Source organism: Diadema setosum, chromosome 4 (genome assembly GCF_964275005.1).
Source record: "Diadema setosum chromosome 4, eeDiaSeto1, whole genome shotgun sequence".
NCBI lineage: Eukaryota > Metazoa > Echinodermata > Echinoidea > Diadematoida > Diadematidae > Diadema > Diadema setosum.
This window is the reverse complement of record NC_092688.1, coordinates 44125009-44139344: the sequence shown is the minus strand read 5'-3', so window position 1 is coordinate 44139344 and position 14336 is coordinate 44125009. Positions and strand designations below refer to the sequence as shown.

The 14336-nt window shown below is 38.7% G+C and overlaps 1 protein-coding gene across 1 annotated transcript in view; it reads right to left on the bottom strand.

Annotated features, from left to right (window-relative positions):
- LOC140227321 (phospholipid phosphatase 3-like) overlaps positions 1-9878 on the bottom strand; it is a 42699-nt gene extending 32821 nt beyond the window's left edge. Inside the window, exon 1 of the mRNA XM_072307737.1 lies at positions 9756-9878. Within this exon, the coding sequence (XP_072163838.1) occupies positions 9756-9825 (70 nt within the window). The 5' untranslated portion in view covers positions 9826-9878. The remainder of the gene's footprint in view (positions 1-9755) is intronic.
- Positions 9879-14336: the final 4458 nt, after the last annotated feature.

Here is a 14336-nt window from a genome sequence, read left to right as displayed (position 1 = left end):
CAGCCAATTTCCACTCAAAGTACGCTTCATTGGGTGAATCACCTGCCGTACTGATGGAGTATTACCCAAGCAGCCTGTCAGCATTGACAGACGGGAAATCATTCTACAAAGCCTGCTGGAATCTGAAGTCTACACTGACAGGAAAAATCCATAGGGGAATGCCCTGATCCTCACTACAAACTGGCCCTGAAAAAAAAAAAAAACAACCCAAAAACCTGAATGTATCCTCCACCAGTCCCAGACTGCTGTCTCCCAAATGATGCACTGAACTCTGTGTCCCCACAGTACATGGGAGCTTGCATAGAGCTGTCGTGTGTCCAATAATATCCTCACTGGCCAAATAACTCGCAGGCTCCAATTTCAAGATGCTGATTGTCAGTTAATGCAGAGAATTTTCCCAGATTACTCGTCCGCCTTGACCATGATTGCCATACCTCGCAGGCAATAAAGCATTTTGTGAAAATTGAATGTCCGGTGGTCCTGTGTAGAATCTCAAATGTAGCAGCCGACCAGACTTTAGTACACATGAACTCTCACAAAAAATCAGGCTTTTTTCAAGCCACCTGTGTTATTTATACCAAATATCTTACCGGTACTAATGTTCAGAAAATAAAAATCTGTGAATAATCATAAAAGTTGCAATAGTATAGAAATAAGTAAAAGAAGATTCTACTCATGGAAATATTTTTAATATTGACCTTGTTGAGCACAAAATCACAGTTTGAATGACATTTGTCTCTTTTATAGTCAGAAGATATTAGAAAGAAAATATCAAGGAATAAATAAATCCATGCAAATTTGTTTTTGTGATGGGCTATAAACAATATACAATGTTCATCTACAATATGCATTGCACCACTGATCCAGTGATCTATTTTTAGGCCCAGAGGGTATTGCATGTCATGCAAGAAAGAGTGAAAAGACACAATTATAGCATGGAGCTACGTACTGTACACGCTCCATTACATTATTGTGAATGCATTCCAGTGTTCATGCGTGAATCATTATTCAGTATGAATGAGAGTTGGGGGGGGGGGGGTGGGAGAGAGACACTTGCACATGAGGCATGGCTGCACTCACCACACCCCATGGATCACAGCTAGCTGATAATAAGTGCTGGGGGTAGGGAAGGTCCATTTTTTCCACTCGGAAGCTAACAATAACTCTAGTTCATAAAGCCTTTACTAAAGTTTCTCCTAAATTTCATATCACTTTGCTCTCAGAAATCTCCAGCATAAATCATACATCAACCCTATCATGATTACTGCGCTCAGTGCGATCCTTCTGACTAAAGTCAGCTGCTTGTATTCATTTATTAACCACTTTTGATCCCATTTATCAGTTCTTACCTGTCAGAGGCATCAATATGCCATCAGTTTTGTGAATCATCTCACAGGAAATTACCAGTGAGTGTTTTCATTCTGCCTGCTTACAAAGTCTTAAAGCCTCAAAATGGTTTTGACAGTATATGTGTTATGGAGGGAGAATGTCCCATATTAATGACTGATATTTTAGTGAGGTATAAAATATGGTGGACCGTGATAATGAAACAAATTATGAATAAAAGATTGATATTAAAGGCAATGTTTTTAAAAATGTGCTACAAATTGTATCTGCTACATTACAAGTCATATTAAAGTGATTGTTTTTCATGCTGTCAAGCTTAAACTTCGTAGTATTCACTTGATAACCATTAAAAATTGGAAACATGATTTACGGAGTTTGGTTTCTAATAACCATACCATCTCTTGGTGGCAGTACCTCATTTGTAGTATTTTTTTCCCTGATATACTGTGCCATATCACATGCACAAGACATACAATGTAAGTTTATCCGTTTGGCATTGGCAAGTATACCTGATCCAATATTTAAGATATAAAACTCCATCAATATCTAAAGCAAGAGTTCAAAATTCCTAAGCTGCTTTGTCCATGTGCCTTGTGAAAATTAACAGTAGTACTGCATAATGCAAAGAACACAGCTGAAACGGCACAGTACAGTGACCTCTTATGTTGCGTCCCTTTGCTGAGTTCTTGGTTGAATACACATTGCATATGAACAGAGGTAGGAGGGGAGTAACTACCAATTCCAGACCATCGTGTTATGCGCCTCATCTTTCCCTCCCCACATCCCTCTCATCACCAGCATACCTCATACATGACCATCTTCCCACATCACTTGATTTAAACTCTGGCTCCTTAAGTGGTATCCATCAGAAAATCGGATTGATTCTCAGGCCACTTCACCCTTACTCCTAATTGACCGACCCTCGTTAGCATTGCCCCACCGCTAAGTGCAGCGTGGAGGAGCATGCACCTTGCTGAATGACTGAACGGAACGAATAAGTCTGATATCTCATAATTGAATGCCATGGCAGCTAAACTTGGCTGGGGTGACTGCTAGACTACCCCTTAAGTAGTGAAACAACCATGAATTAGGATGATGTGGTTCAAATTGATTTTCTTTTTTTTTTCTTCTTTTTTTGGTGGGGGAGGGGTGGGGGAGTAAATTGGATGATACAAAGATTTTATGTAGGAGAGTGATGTCAGGCATGCCATATGCATCTCTTTCTGCACCATTTCTCTTTAATGGACTGCACTTCATGGTTTCTTATGTAATAAGTTCATTACTGATGGCTCCTGTTAAAAGCATTCTAGCAAAGGTACTGACTGAAAACACCAAAGCGATCCCTTCCTACATGCTACCGTCAAGCTATTAGCTACATTCCACGAAGAGAACTTTAGTTATGGTAAATAACTTTCTGTCCGTTCTGTTACAATGAAAAGAAAAGAAGAAGTCAGTCCCTCTGAGTGAGTTTACAGTAAACAAGAAAATGTTCATGGTGGAGTTCCACAAGATCAGAACACTGCTTTGTCTAAAGGCAAAAGAATAATTTGAGCATTACAGAATGTTACAAAAATTAATTTTCTACTACTTGCACCATTGGGCAAGTTGTGCAAAAAAACAAAAAAAAAAAAAATGGTAGCACAGATCTATTAAAAGAGATCACTTGACCGAAGCATCAGTTTGAAAAAAAAAAAAAAAAAATCTTAAAAATATAATTTCACATACCCATTGCATACTTTGATTGTGTTCTTTTTTTTTTTCTTGTCTTTTCCCCTTCCATACTTATGTTGTAGGCTAAGTTGCACTTTCAGTGGTTCAAAAATATTTGTTTCAAGATGATGTAAGTCTTTTGACTTGGTTATAGTTTAATGAGTAATGAGAAGTGGCAAGTTGTACAATGTACACTCTGGAGAAAATGACTGTAACTGTAAAGTCATCCCTGTCATATAGTTGATTACAAAAATGGCATTCTTTATCTAATAACAGCCATCTAAAAGATGGATGCAAAAGTAAAGTCAGCTGTCAGCATAGATTCCTGTTGTCATGCAAATTTCTCATGACAACAGAAAGCCATGATAGATGATTTATTGGCATTCATATGACCATAGTGTTCCAAGTATTTGTCCATGTAACCCTCACTTTCTCACTACCCGAAACTCCTTTTTTATTCAAAAATTCTCCTACAATTCTCCTATCTTTGAATTTTCATCACCACCAACACTCTAATCACTCTCTTTTTAATGTCTTAGCCCCATATAAAACATAATATACTGAAATGAAAAGAAACAAGAGAAATTATTGTCATGGACATAGTAGCATTAATGCCCCCATTTCCTTCCCCAGGCAATCTGGGGTAATTGTCTTATCTCAAGGGATGAGAAATTACCATCCTAAATTCTCCACCCTCATTCTGTCTTTCTATATTTCTGTCCATCTATCTTTCATCTCCCTCACTCTTTCTCTCACTCTCTCTCTCACTCTATCCCTCTACCTATCTGTCTATCTCTGCAAATCAGTGCCATCTTATTGCATATATGAGATCACCCATCCCCACGACGAACAAGTGAACGTAGATCTGAAGTATCACTCCCGCCAAACAAAGGGCGATGAATGTGGCGCATGGAGATTGCCAATTTTGGTGGGGATGACTCATGAGCTGTACTACATCACAACACACGCAGGCTGTTTGGCAGATTCCAACAAAGTCTGTGCTTAATTATTAATAGAATACCACTCTCTCGTGTCATAAATGAAAAGTAAAAAAAAAACAAAACACCACCACTAAATAAATAGTAAGATCATATAAATATGAATAGGGACTCACTGTATTTGCTGAAAGAAACTATCATTCATTTGTGAGTGACTTTGAATGCCTTTATTGCAATGAGATAATGCATTCATCGGCAAGTTTAGAAAAGCAACAAGCAGTAATAATAGATATGAAATATAATTCAAAAGGATGAAAAGAGAGGGCAGTGTGGAGAGAAAGAAGGGTCCATAACTCCCCTGTCATTTATTCATTTGGAGGAATACATTGCTTCTCAACAGCAACATACTCTGCTTAGTACACATAATATGTCTTCAAAATTATGCATACATATGTACTCTTTCTTCCCCCTCTCCCTCTCTCCTGGTGCAACCAAACATGACTAATAGGCTATCAAATATTGATCTTACTGCCTGAATACACAAGACCCACCATATTGCCATTTTTAGACATTGCCTAACACAAACAAAACCATTGAATATGAATGTATTGACTCATGGAAATCACAGAATCCCAGTGGAGACAGAGTTAACTCAATTTATTCAACCAATTTCACCAATATGATGCAAATAAGAAGAAATAATGTACAACCCAAACATGGAAACAAAATGGGTAATACTGACTTAAATGAAAAAATAACCATCTAGTTATGAAATATGATTCATCTTGTAAACCTGGTAAGTCACTATGTCCTGATATCACATCATAAGCACTTTGCATTACACAGTTAGCATCCTAAACACCTGTTGTGATTTGTCATAATTAGTAACCACTGACAATATTCAAGCCCAAGCCAACATCTTCAATTAACCTTCCCTTCCCTGCCTCCCTACCAAAAATATTAATCTATAAATTACACTTTGCTACTTATTTTAGTACATTGTAAACTATGTACAGTCAAAGTTCAAAGTTTATGAATGAAGTGTACTGTATTTTTTGTGAGTACCAGGTATAATATTTTGTAAAACTGGGACTTGTAAGATAATTGTTTCATTGGTTGAATTATCAAATTGAGACCCACAGCGGCATGATAAGGAATACTGTTGTACAATCCCTTTCCAGAGAAAAGTGAATGATTTGCTGTCTTGGTATTATGTGTGCAGCACACTACTGTACGAGCTGAAATTTTCGCGATGGTTTTATTTTCGTGAATTTCGCATATCGCCTTTGAAACACAAAAATAACAACACGCGAAAATAACAACGCGCAAATAACTTAGTTCAGTTAGACCCTCGCAACCGCGAAATTAACAACGGGCGAAAATGTCCTCCAAGTAGCAATTCACGAAAATATCTGTACGCGAAAATTTCAGCTCGTACAGTATTTATGGGAGGAAACATTTTCATATTCTAAAGTTGTTAATACTTTTGACATTATCAGTCAACTTGCAAAAATTGGCAAAACAAAATGTACCGGTATTCTGTACTTCAATAAAATGTCTTTCTTAGCTCTTTGTTTTGTTTTGTTTTTGTTTTGGGTTTTTCTTAGTTGTTGTTTTTTGCATAGACAAAGGGCATGTAGCTAGCTTGAAAACTGATGACAACTTGTACAATAAACTTCACAATGATGTACAGTTTGCAAAGCTGAACTCTGGTCTGGTTTTCAAATGTACGTGTGTACAACTGGGATTGAAACCTTTTTATATCAAAATGATAAAATGCACTCCAGTCAGTGATGATATAAGACTACAAAGCAAAAAATAATAAAAATCAATGAAAACAGGAAGCTCTCTATAAAATAATTTTTCCAAATTTTCCTCCATTCATGGTCTCAGCCAAAAGTAAAATTGGCTCCTGCTCCTCCCATCCCTCCATCCCATACTCAGTGCTCAGTCAAGGCTGTGGGGTGGCTTCACAAACGTCATACTTTTTGACTTCTGACTTTACTCTTTCCCTGCAATGCCTTCCAAACAGGATATTATAATTTCCTAGCAGTGGAAAGGGATACCAGGTCACACACTACACAGCTCTGCAGTGGTTGGCGGTGAGCCATGATGTAAAAGGTTAAAAGCATTACAGTTTTCATATCCTTCTTGACATCTCTGATGAACTATAAAGGTTAAGCAGGCCTACAGAAAGCGTCGGTCAATTTCAAAAGCGAGTTAAAGTCAGGAAAATAGCCAGGCCTTTCTCGTCATTTGGTGATTGCAAAACCTCAACTTATGGCACAACACATTGCTTCTTCATACATTGCATGATGTAAAAGGACATATTGTAGATTTATAGTATGATAGCGAGTTTGCAGCCATACACAGTATGTGCATAATACTCAGTACTTTACTATACAAACATCACTTGTCGTAGAAAAACAATACATGTAATAACAAAGACAATAATGAATCAATCTCCTTAACCATTGTAGTAGGAAAACATCTTCTTCCTTTTTTTTTTTTTCTTTCTAGTCTTCAACAGATTCTTCCTGCACAAATCTACTAAATATTCACAGTCACCTCAGAACTGAGGATGCATTTTAATACAGCAGTATAATGACTGCTACGGGACACTTTGCTTTATCTTTACAGAGTAGGACCAACCAATACTTTTTTTTTTTTGAAGTGTATACGTACTCTCCACTGAGCACTTGGTAGCCCGATATTCTTGCTTTGATATAAAGCTGCAAGTTAACATTCATTTGTCATGTGGGCATACAGCAGTGACTTTCTTGTCATCCAACTAGATAGAGCATTCAGTCCACAAGCTGAATTTAGCTCTAATTAGCATTTCATCTCTTAGTGCAGCACTAAGAGATGAAATGCTAATTAGAGCTAAATTCAGCTCATGGATTTAATGTTTTAGCTGGATGAAAAAGTCAGTGTATGTATTAAACTCATCACACAGTTCATGATTAAGGTAAGCTTTAAAACATTCAAAGTGTTAGTACCGACACACAAAAAACTGAACTACACTTCGTATAGTCAATAATTTAGGAGGCTTCTTTTTCATCCATTTTCTCTCAATCCTTATCTCACTAAATGCATTTTTAATCACACAAAATATGGGAATACTGAGTGTAAATTACTTTTCAAATCCAGATGGCATTTATTGCACAAATTGTGCCAGATACAGAGGATGTTATCACCTCATTTAGCCCATTTCTACATTCATGAACAAAGTGTCATTCATTACACAGCTTCTACTACTCTTCGCTTGACTGACTTGTTTCAGCTCCCCGTATGGCCATAATTACCAACTACACCGCAACATCCTTTGTTCCTCTAGCAACAATCAAACTGAGTCATACTTCAATTCACATAATCCTGTTCATTTGAACATTATTAACACCAAGCACTATGTGGATCACATTCATTTGGCAGGACACTTCAGGAAATAGAGCAAAATGGGGCAGTTTGGCATCTCTCACTGAGTTCTATCAATATTTCATTCTGTAAAAAGGGGAGGATTTTAAGCACTGAAAGAAGGGTTTATAAAAACATACAATCAAATTACAGACAATTGGCTGAAAAGCAACTTTAGAGAATGAGTGACGCGGACAAAAAGCGGGCTTTAGCATCATCGGCAGTCACGTGCATAATTGGCTTAGCAGCAATGCACGCACTGATGAACTTCAGAGCCCTCGTGAAGCTAGGGTGTACTCAATGGAAGAGCTTCCACAATACTTCTAATTGTGAACCAGGGGTAGTCATATCAGGGTAATCATATCATAACTCTTTGTCCAGGACAACCAACATTCATTGTTGGGCAAGTAAAATATAACAGTCCCTGACTAAATTGATCCACATTATGCGAGTACTGTCATTACCTACAATATGTACTGCTGGTAGAAAAACTTCCAGATCATAAAACATTATGATGATGCAAATGATTTAATTGGTACCATCCATGGAATCCAACTTTGTGGGAAACTTTCTAACTCTTCTGTAATGCACGATATGCCAGGTTAATGAGCATCATAGGGTTGCCAACCTTTTCAAGTGAACATTAGGGAGACTCGTACACGTATTCAATCGGGGATAAATTTTACAAGTGTGCTGCATATCCATTTCAATAGCCAGAAGCAATTTCCAAATCAAGGACGGTTCAAGACCTTTAACACATTCAGTATACACTTTTGTTACTAGGACACAAAAATATATTCAACTATTCAGAAAGCTTGCAACAAAATTGAGGAGACGACTTGGCAAGCTCTGCTGTCTGCTAGTTACCAGTACCTGGGGAGAACCCAAGGTGTCAATGTCATTCCCTCATTTTCTGGGGAGTGCAAGGGGCAGACAACTTCATCACACAGGAGTAAGTCAGGTCCTGCTCGTTAAAAGGAGAGGTGATGTGAAACTGATCAAAATTACTTGGACTTCTAATTTTTTTTTTCATTATCAACTCAGTGAATATACCGCAAACTATCTTGTCAGCTTGTCAGCTATACCAATACTGTGATTCAAGTCTTTATATGACTACTCCTCAGTGTGATTTATGTAAGCTTTGTGCAGAAGGTAGTATCTGCCTAAGACTCAGAAGGATATACATAACGGCTCAAGAATGGGAAAGTTGCTGGCATTTCACTGGAAGTGTTGATCATACTCTGCCTTCTAATGTATCAAAATGTCACAAGTCTGTACTCAGGCCATTCATTTTTTTTTTCTAACAATTATTTCAAACAGAGCAGGCATCCACAGAGGTCACATCCTCATTTACAACTATTAGTATTACACGTTAATAGCTAACAACAAAAAGTAGGCCCTATAATGTATAACATTATTATGCAGAGACTTCTATTTGTCTGGTATTTATATACAATGCAGTGAGTAACAAGTAATAAGTAGGTGTAGCACTAAGCAGCACTCCCACACAACAAAATAAAAAATGAGAGAGTATACAAAAATAACAGATATGCTTGGGTACATTGCAAACATGGCAATTGAACGCCACTTGACTGAGACAGAGAAAGGAATGCTCACAGTAATGACACAGTCACACTCATCAAACTCACAGACACAGTCACACACAGCCTCACAGGTTCAACAAAATTATCTCCTGTTTATATGCAGACTTGTTCTATTTAATAGAACTTGAAGTCATCTTGTATAGGTTTCCTGTTTCCAGCTGAGGGGCCTGATTTATAACTCTACAAGTTACCAAAATATTCAATAGACCGGTCTGTTATAGACCTATAAAAGCTATAACGTTAGTGTTTCTAAGCCTATTTTTCTTTAACAAAATGTCTGTGCAGACTTAACTATACACAGCCCTGTCGCTGTACACAGCGCACGGGGTCTGGTCGGGCTAGTGCAGACTGCAGTGTGGGTTGTCTGTGGTGTGGGTAGGCCTAACGTTACTTCATAACTTGTGACTTGAATTTGTCAGTCTTTTCCCACTGTTTTGGGTGTGGTGGAGTGGAAACCTCCAAACATACTCCAGCTTCATCCCAATCAACAGGCTATGCCCTCTGCCGAGAGCAAAAGAAAAAAATCCTAACAATAATCAAAGACAATGCAGTTTCTACTTCACGCGACAAGAACGCGTCTCCGCCGAAAATTGCACATGTTTCCCTGCCCAAACTTCCGGGCTGCTGAGCAGCGCGATGGACCGGTGATCTCATCGAGCTGCGAATTCCCAATTGACAAAGGCTGCTGCTACATGATGCAACCGTTGCATAAATTCAGTTCATTAATTAACCCCACACTTACCTAAAGCTATGGCTAATGTATCCAGGAATATGAAGCCACATTTGGCTACCCCTCCATTCGTGCCTGCCATCGTAGTCTTTAAATCGTCCTCAGATATCAGAACAAGTAATTCCAGTTATTTCGTCCACCAGCCAGATCATGAAGGGTATATGGGTTGAATCGACGGCACTCAGCTAGCTGCGCTGCATGCAAAAGCACTGCACCATTGAGATATGGAGCACGATATCCGCGAGCGATTGCGATTTTTACTGAGCAGACGATAGAACGCGGACGCCATATCCGACGCGCAGGCAGGGCCAACTGGACGCACGCGCGAGAGTTTGTGGTTGCGGTCAGAGAAAACTGCGACCTTGGTCATTCCAGTGCCATCCCTACATTACGCTTATCATCATCTTCGTGTATGTTCGTGGTGATAGATCATGAAAACCGACCGAACAGGTGGTGGTGGCAGAAAAGGTGGTGGCCGTGGTATAAGTGGTGGTGGTGGTGGTGGTGGTGGTGGTGGTGGCAGTGGTGGATGAAGTGAGGGGCCTGTTGCACCCCCCCCCCCGAGTTGTGGGGTGGGGTGGGGTGATGAAGAGGAGTGATTGATGGTCGGGGTACTGTATCTTTACGGGTGGGGTGGTGGAAACAGTTGCTATAATATTATAGCATAGTGTTGTGGTGGTGTCCGAGAGTATAGGCCCTGTAGCAATGTGGATATTATGGCCGGGGATATGGTTGTGTGGTTATGGAAGAGATAGTATTTTTTTTTTTTTTATAGACCTATCATGCCAAGTGTGATGGTTGCGAAAGTAATGGTGGACATTGTTGAAAGCAGTGGTAGAAGGTGGAAATGGAAGTTCATTACAGAAGTAATGATGGTGGTAGCCGCCACCAATGTTGATGGTATACTGTGGTGATGGTGGAAGTGATGATGGTCCTTATAAGTAGTGTTTACTGGCGATGTAATGGTATAGTGTTCCTGTGGTGGTAGAAGTGACGTTACGGGATCTGGAAGTGGCACATTGTGAGTGGAAATAGTCATAGTGGCAATAGTGGTGTGGTGATGGTAGCAGCAGTCGAGCGTGTGATTGTATAATAGACATGATTGTGGTTGTTCAGATTTCAACACGGACCACTTTAAAGGACACCTCCGGATGATTTTCAGACTTTTACAACAACATTAATATTAGTTATACTGAGGACAAAGTTTCAGAATTTATGGTGATTCGGTTGAGGAATAGGAATGTCTTCAAAATTTTCAACAAATTACAATGAACAAGGATGATGACATGGCAACCTCACCGTAAGAATGTATGAGTTGGGGCTCAAGGAAGCAGAACAAAAGAAGATAGCATGCATATATTCTATTGTAATGGAATTACACTGCTACACTTCTGAATGTGAGGATCCTATGTCATCAACACTGTTCAGTGTAAATTGTTTCAGATTTTTCAGAGTATTATTTCTCTGCTCAAGAACCACAATAAATTCCACAAAATCTATACATGGAGATGTACTACATGAAGTGTTATGAAAATCGTTTGGAATGCCCCTTTAAGGCTCTAGAGTAGACCTAAAATATGAAAAAATGGACGATCTCATTATTTCTCGAAGCGAGCCATAGCGAGCTCTTGAACGTTACATCCCAATGATCTCAAAGCATGAATCATATCCAAGTTATTATTGTCATGTGAAATAGCTCTGCATGGATGCTATAGGAGAGTTCCTTCAAATCACGATTTGTATCTACGCACAAAGACACTATTGGCCGATAAAGCACTTAAGTTTTGACTCGAATAAACTTATGCTTTATTGGCCAAAATGCACCACCAGCTTATTGTTTCTGCATTTCTTCGTGGAGCCAATACTGAAATCTCAGCATGTTTATAATATATATATATATATATATATATATATATATATATATATATATATATATATATATCATTTTGTGATGACAGGAAATATAGTTTACATTCCTTTATGTACAATACTCAAGCGAAATATGCTGAAACAATAATTATACCGAAGAAACAGGGTGCTTGCAGACCCGAAGTATATGAAATGTAGGCACTAGTAAATATGTATCAATCAGTGGAATACGTTGGCACTGCTTATTTAATCATCTGTGAACATTACTGTGACTGCACTCCAGTCCAGCTGAATTTCCAGCCTGAAACAAACAAACAAACAAACAAACAAAAACATGACTGTGACAGCATCGTACTCCTATTTACATTTAGAACAAAAGCTGTTAACCGGTCTAGAGAGGGCGTCTATTGAGACACCATTCTCCTGAGATAAAATTCTATGACGAGGGTGTGAGCGAAGGTTCACCTTCGCAAACATGGACGGACCAAGGACCTACATAGACTGACTGTTTTGTTTGTTTGTTTTGTCTGTCTGTCTGTTTGTTTGTTTGTTTGTTTGTTTGTTTGTTTGTTTGTTTGTTTAGAAAGAATGCCCTATGACATTTAAATACGTGACATTGTGGCTACATTGCTCTGATATTTCTTTTCTCTTGCATGACGGATAAACTAACGCTAAAATGATTCGAATGAAATAACAATAAATTCTTTGTTGATTATCATACCATGATCGGACCTTGACCTGATAATGATTATCGTTATACATGTACATGTACTGGTATTGCGACTGCCAGTAATTGCGGCAAATAATTGGGCCCCATTTTTCATAAACAACAAGTCTATGGTATTGCCAATTGTTATAGTTGTTATCGTCGAGATAGTGTGAAAGTCTGGTTAGCAAAGTTTACCTCTCTCTCTTTTATTGAGTCATTGTTTGAGGAAAGAATGTAATTCAGTTTCCATGATCATGCGTAAAACTAAAAAAAAGAAAAGCAATCGGACAAATACAAAACATGTTGTAATTCTGATTTTACGACGTCAACTTATAAACGTGTCGATTTCTTTCTATCCGTATGGCGCCTTTTCAAGGGTCCTACCATGTAACACATCTGTACATTAATCTTTGGATATAATTATACTGTGCTATAAATAGATGTGAGATGATTAAAATTGCAAGCTAAATGAAGATATCATCTCACACCTTTCATATTGACTATCACGGTAAATGAGATGGAATACATTGGACAAACTCGACAGAGATTGAAAGGGAAATCTTCAAAATTGTAATTACATAACTGGCCTGGAAACTTACTTACATCGTGCGACGTTTCGCCAATTAACAATCGGCTTCTTCTGGCGTGCTTCCAATGGAACAATGGTCCTTATGTTTGAAGTGTGATTTTTATATGAATTTTGGAGATTATACACTTCGACTGAATGAATAAAAATCTACATCAGTTTACTGAAAGGGACAGAGAGCCAACTTTGTGAACCTCAATGTGAATGAGTGTGTGCGTGTGTGTGTGTGTGAGTGCGGGGGGGGGGGGGGGTAGTATCGGGTATGTTTACAGTGTACGTCTTGGTCAATGATGTAACATATCGGTGAGTTACCGGGCACCTACAATTATAGTCAGATAGCATGGCGTAAAAAAAAAAAAAAATGTATCTTGCAGAAGCAACAAAATGATCATGGGTTGTTGAACGATCAATAATATCTTTGTGAAGACGGTTATGTAAGTTTGCTGTTGATTATACTTTTTTCTGTTCAGAAATAGAAATGCCCCGGGCCTCACCACAGCACAATTAACTCTGCACCGCATGTAATTAACAACATCTGACACTAAAATGAAAACGAAAATTCATCAACGCCAGGGCTACTGCAAGTCTTAATTAATACAATAGGGCCGTTCATCTTCGTCCAGAGACCCTCGTGAATTTGTACACCCAAGGCTCAAACCCACTCGGCGGATGTTGCGAAAGATGCCAAATAAAAAAGGGCGTCACTACGGCTTGTTGCCTACTTAATAGCGTGCATCGAACAAACACCACGCTGCCAATCAGTTTCCATCATACTGAGATAGACCAAACTTTTAATGTTTTGATCCACACTGTCTTTACCATGCATGCGGAATGCGAAACACGCCCTCGGTATTCTTAGCTCGGGAGTGCACGTGATGCTGTGGACTTATTCTCCTGATTCAAACGTGCCGTAAATCACTTTTCAAATCGCTGTTTCTCTATTTTTCTTCTACGATATCTAGAGCGCAGACGTGCTTCCTGCAAGAGAGATATGAGCGTATTTCATTATACATGTTGAAATATTTCAACATCTTAGCACGATTGCAGCGGTTTTTGGTGAAATGCTCGGAAAGGACCTCTGTTCAACTTTAAATCTTGCATCGCAACTGTAATGTGAGCACAGTCGTTCTCCGTCGTTTATGTGTTTAGACACTTTGGCGTATGTTCTTTGCCTTAAAAAAGCCCCCCCCCCCCCAAAAAAAAAAAAAAAAAAAAAAAAAACTACAACCAACACACACACACACACACACACACATCATAATACGAATGTTGATTTGACAGAACCAGCAGACGTGGTCATGACCTGTAGTCAATCGGAGCCAATAATAGATATCAGGCGTCGTTTATCCAGATATAGGTCCACACGACCGATTAGCAGTTACCAATAATATTGGCCCATTACTAGTATTGGCTTGCATAACCAACTTGT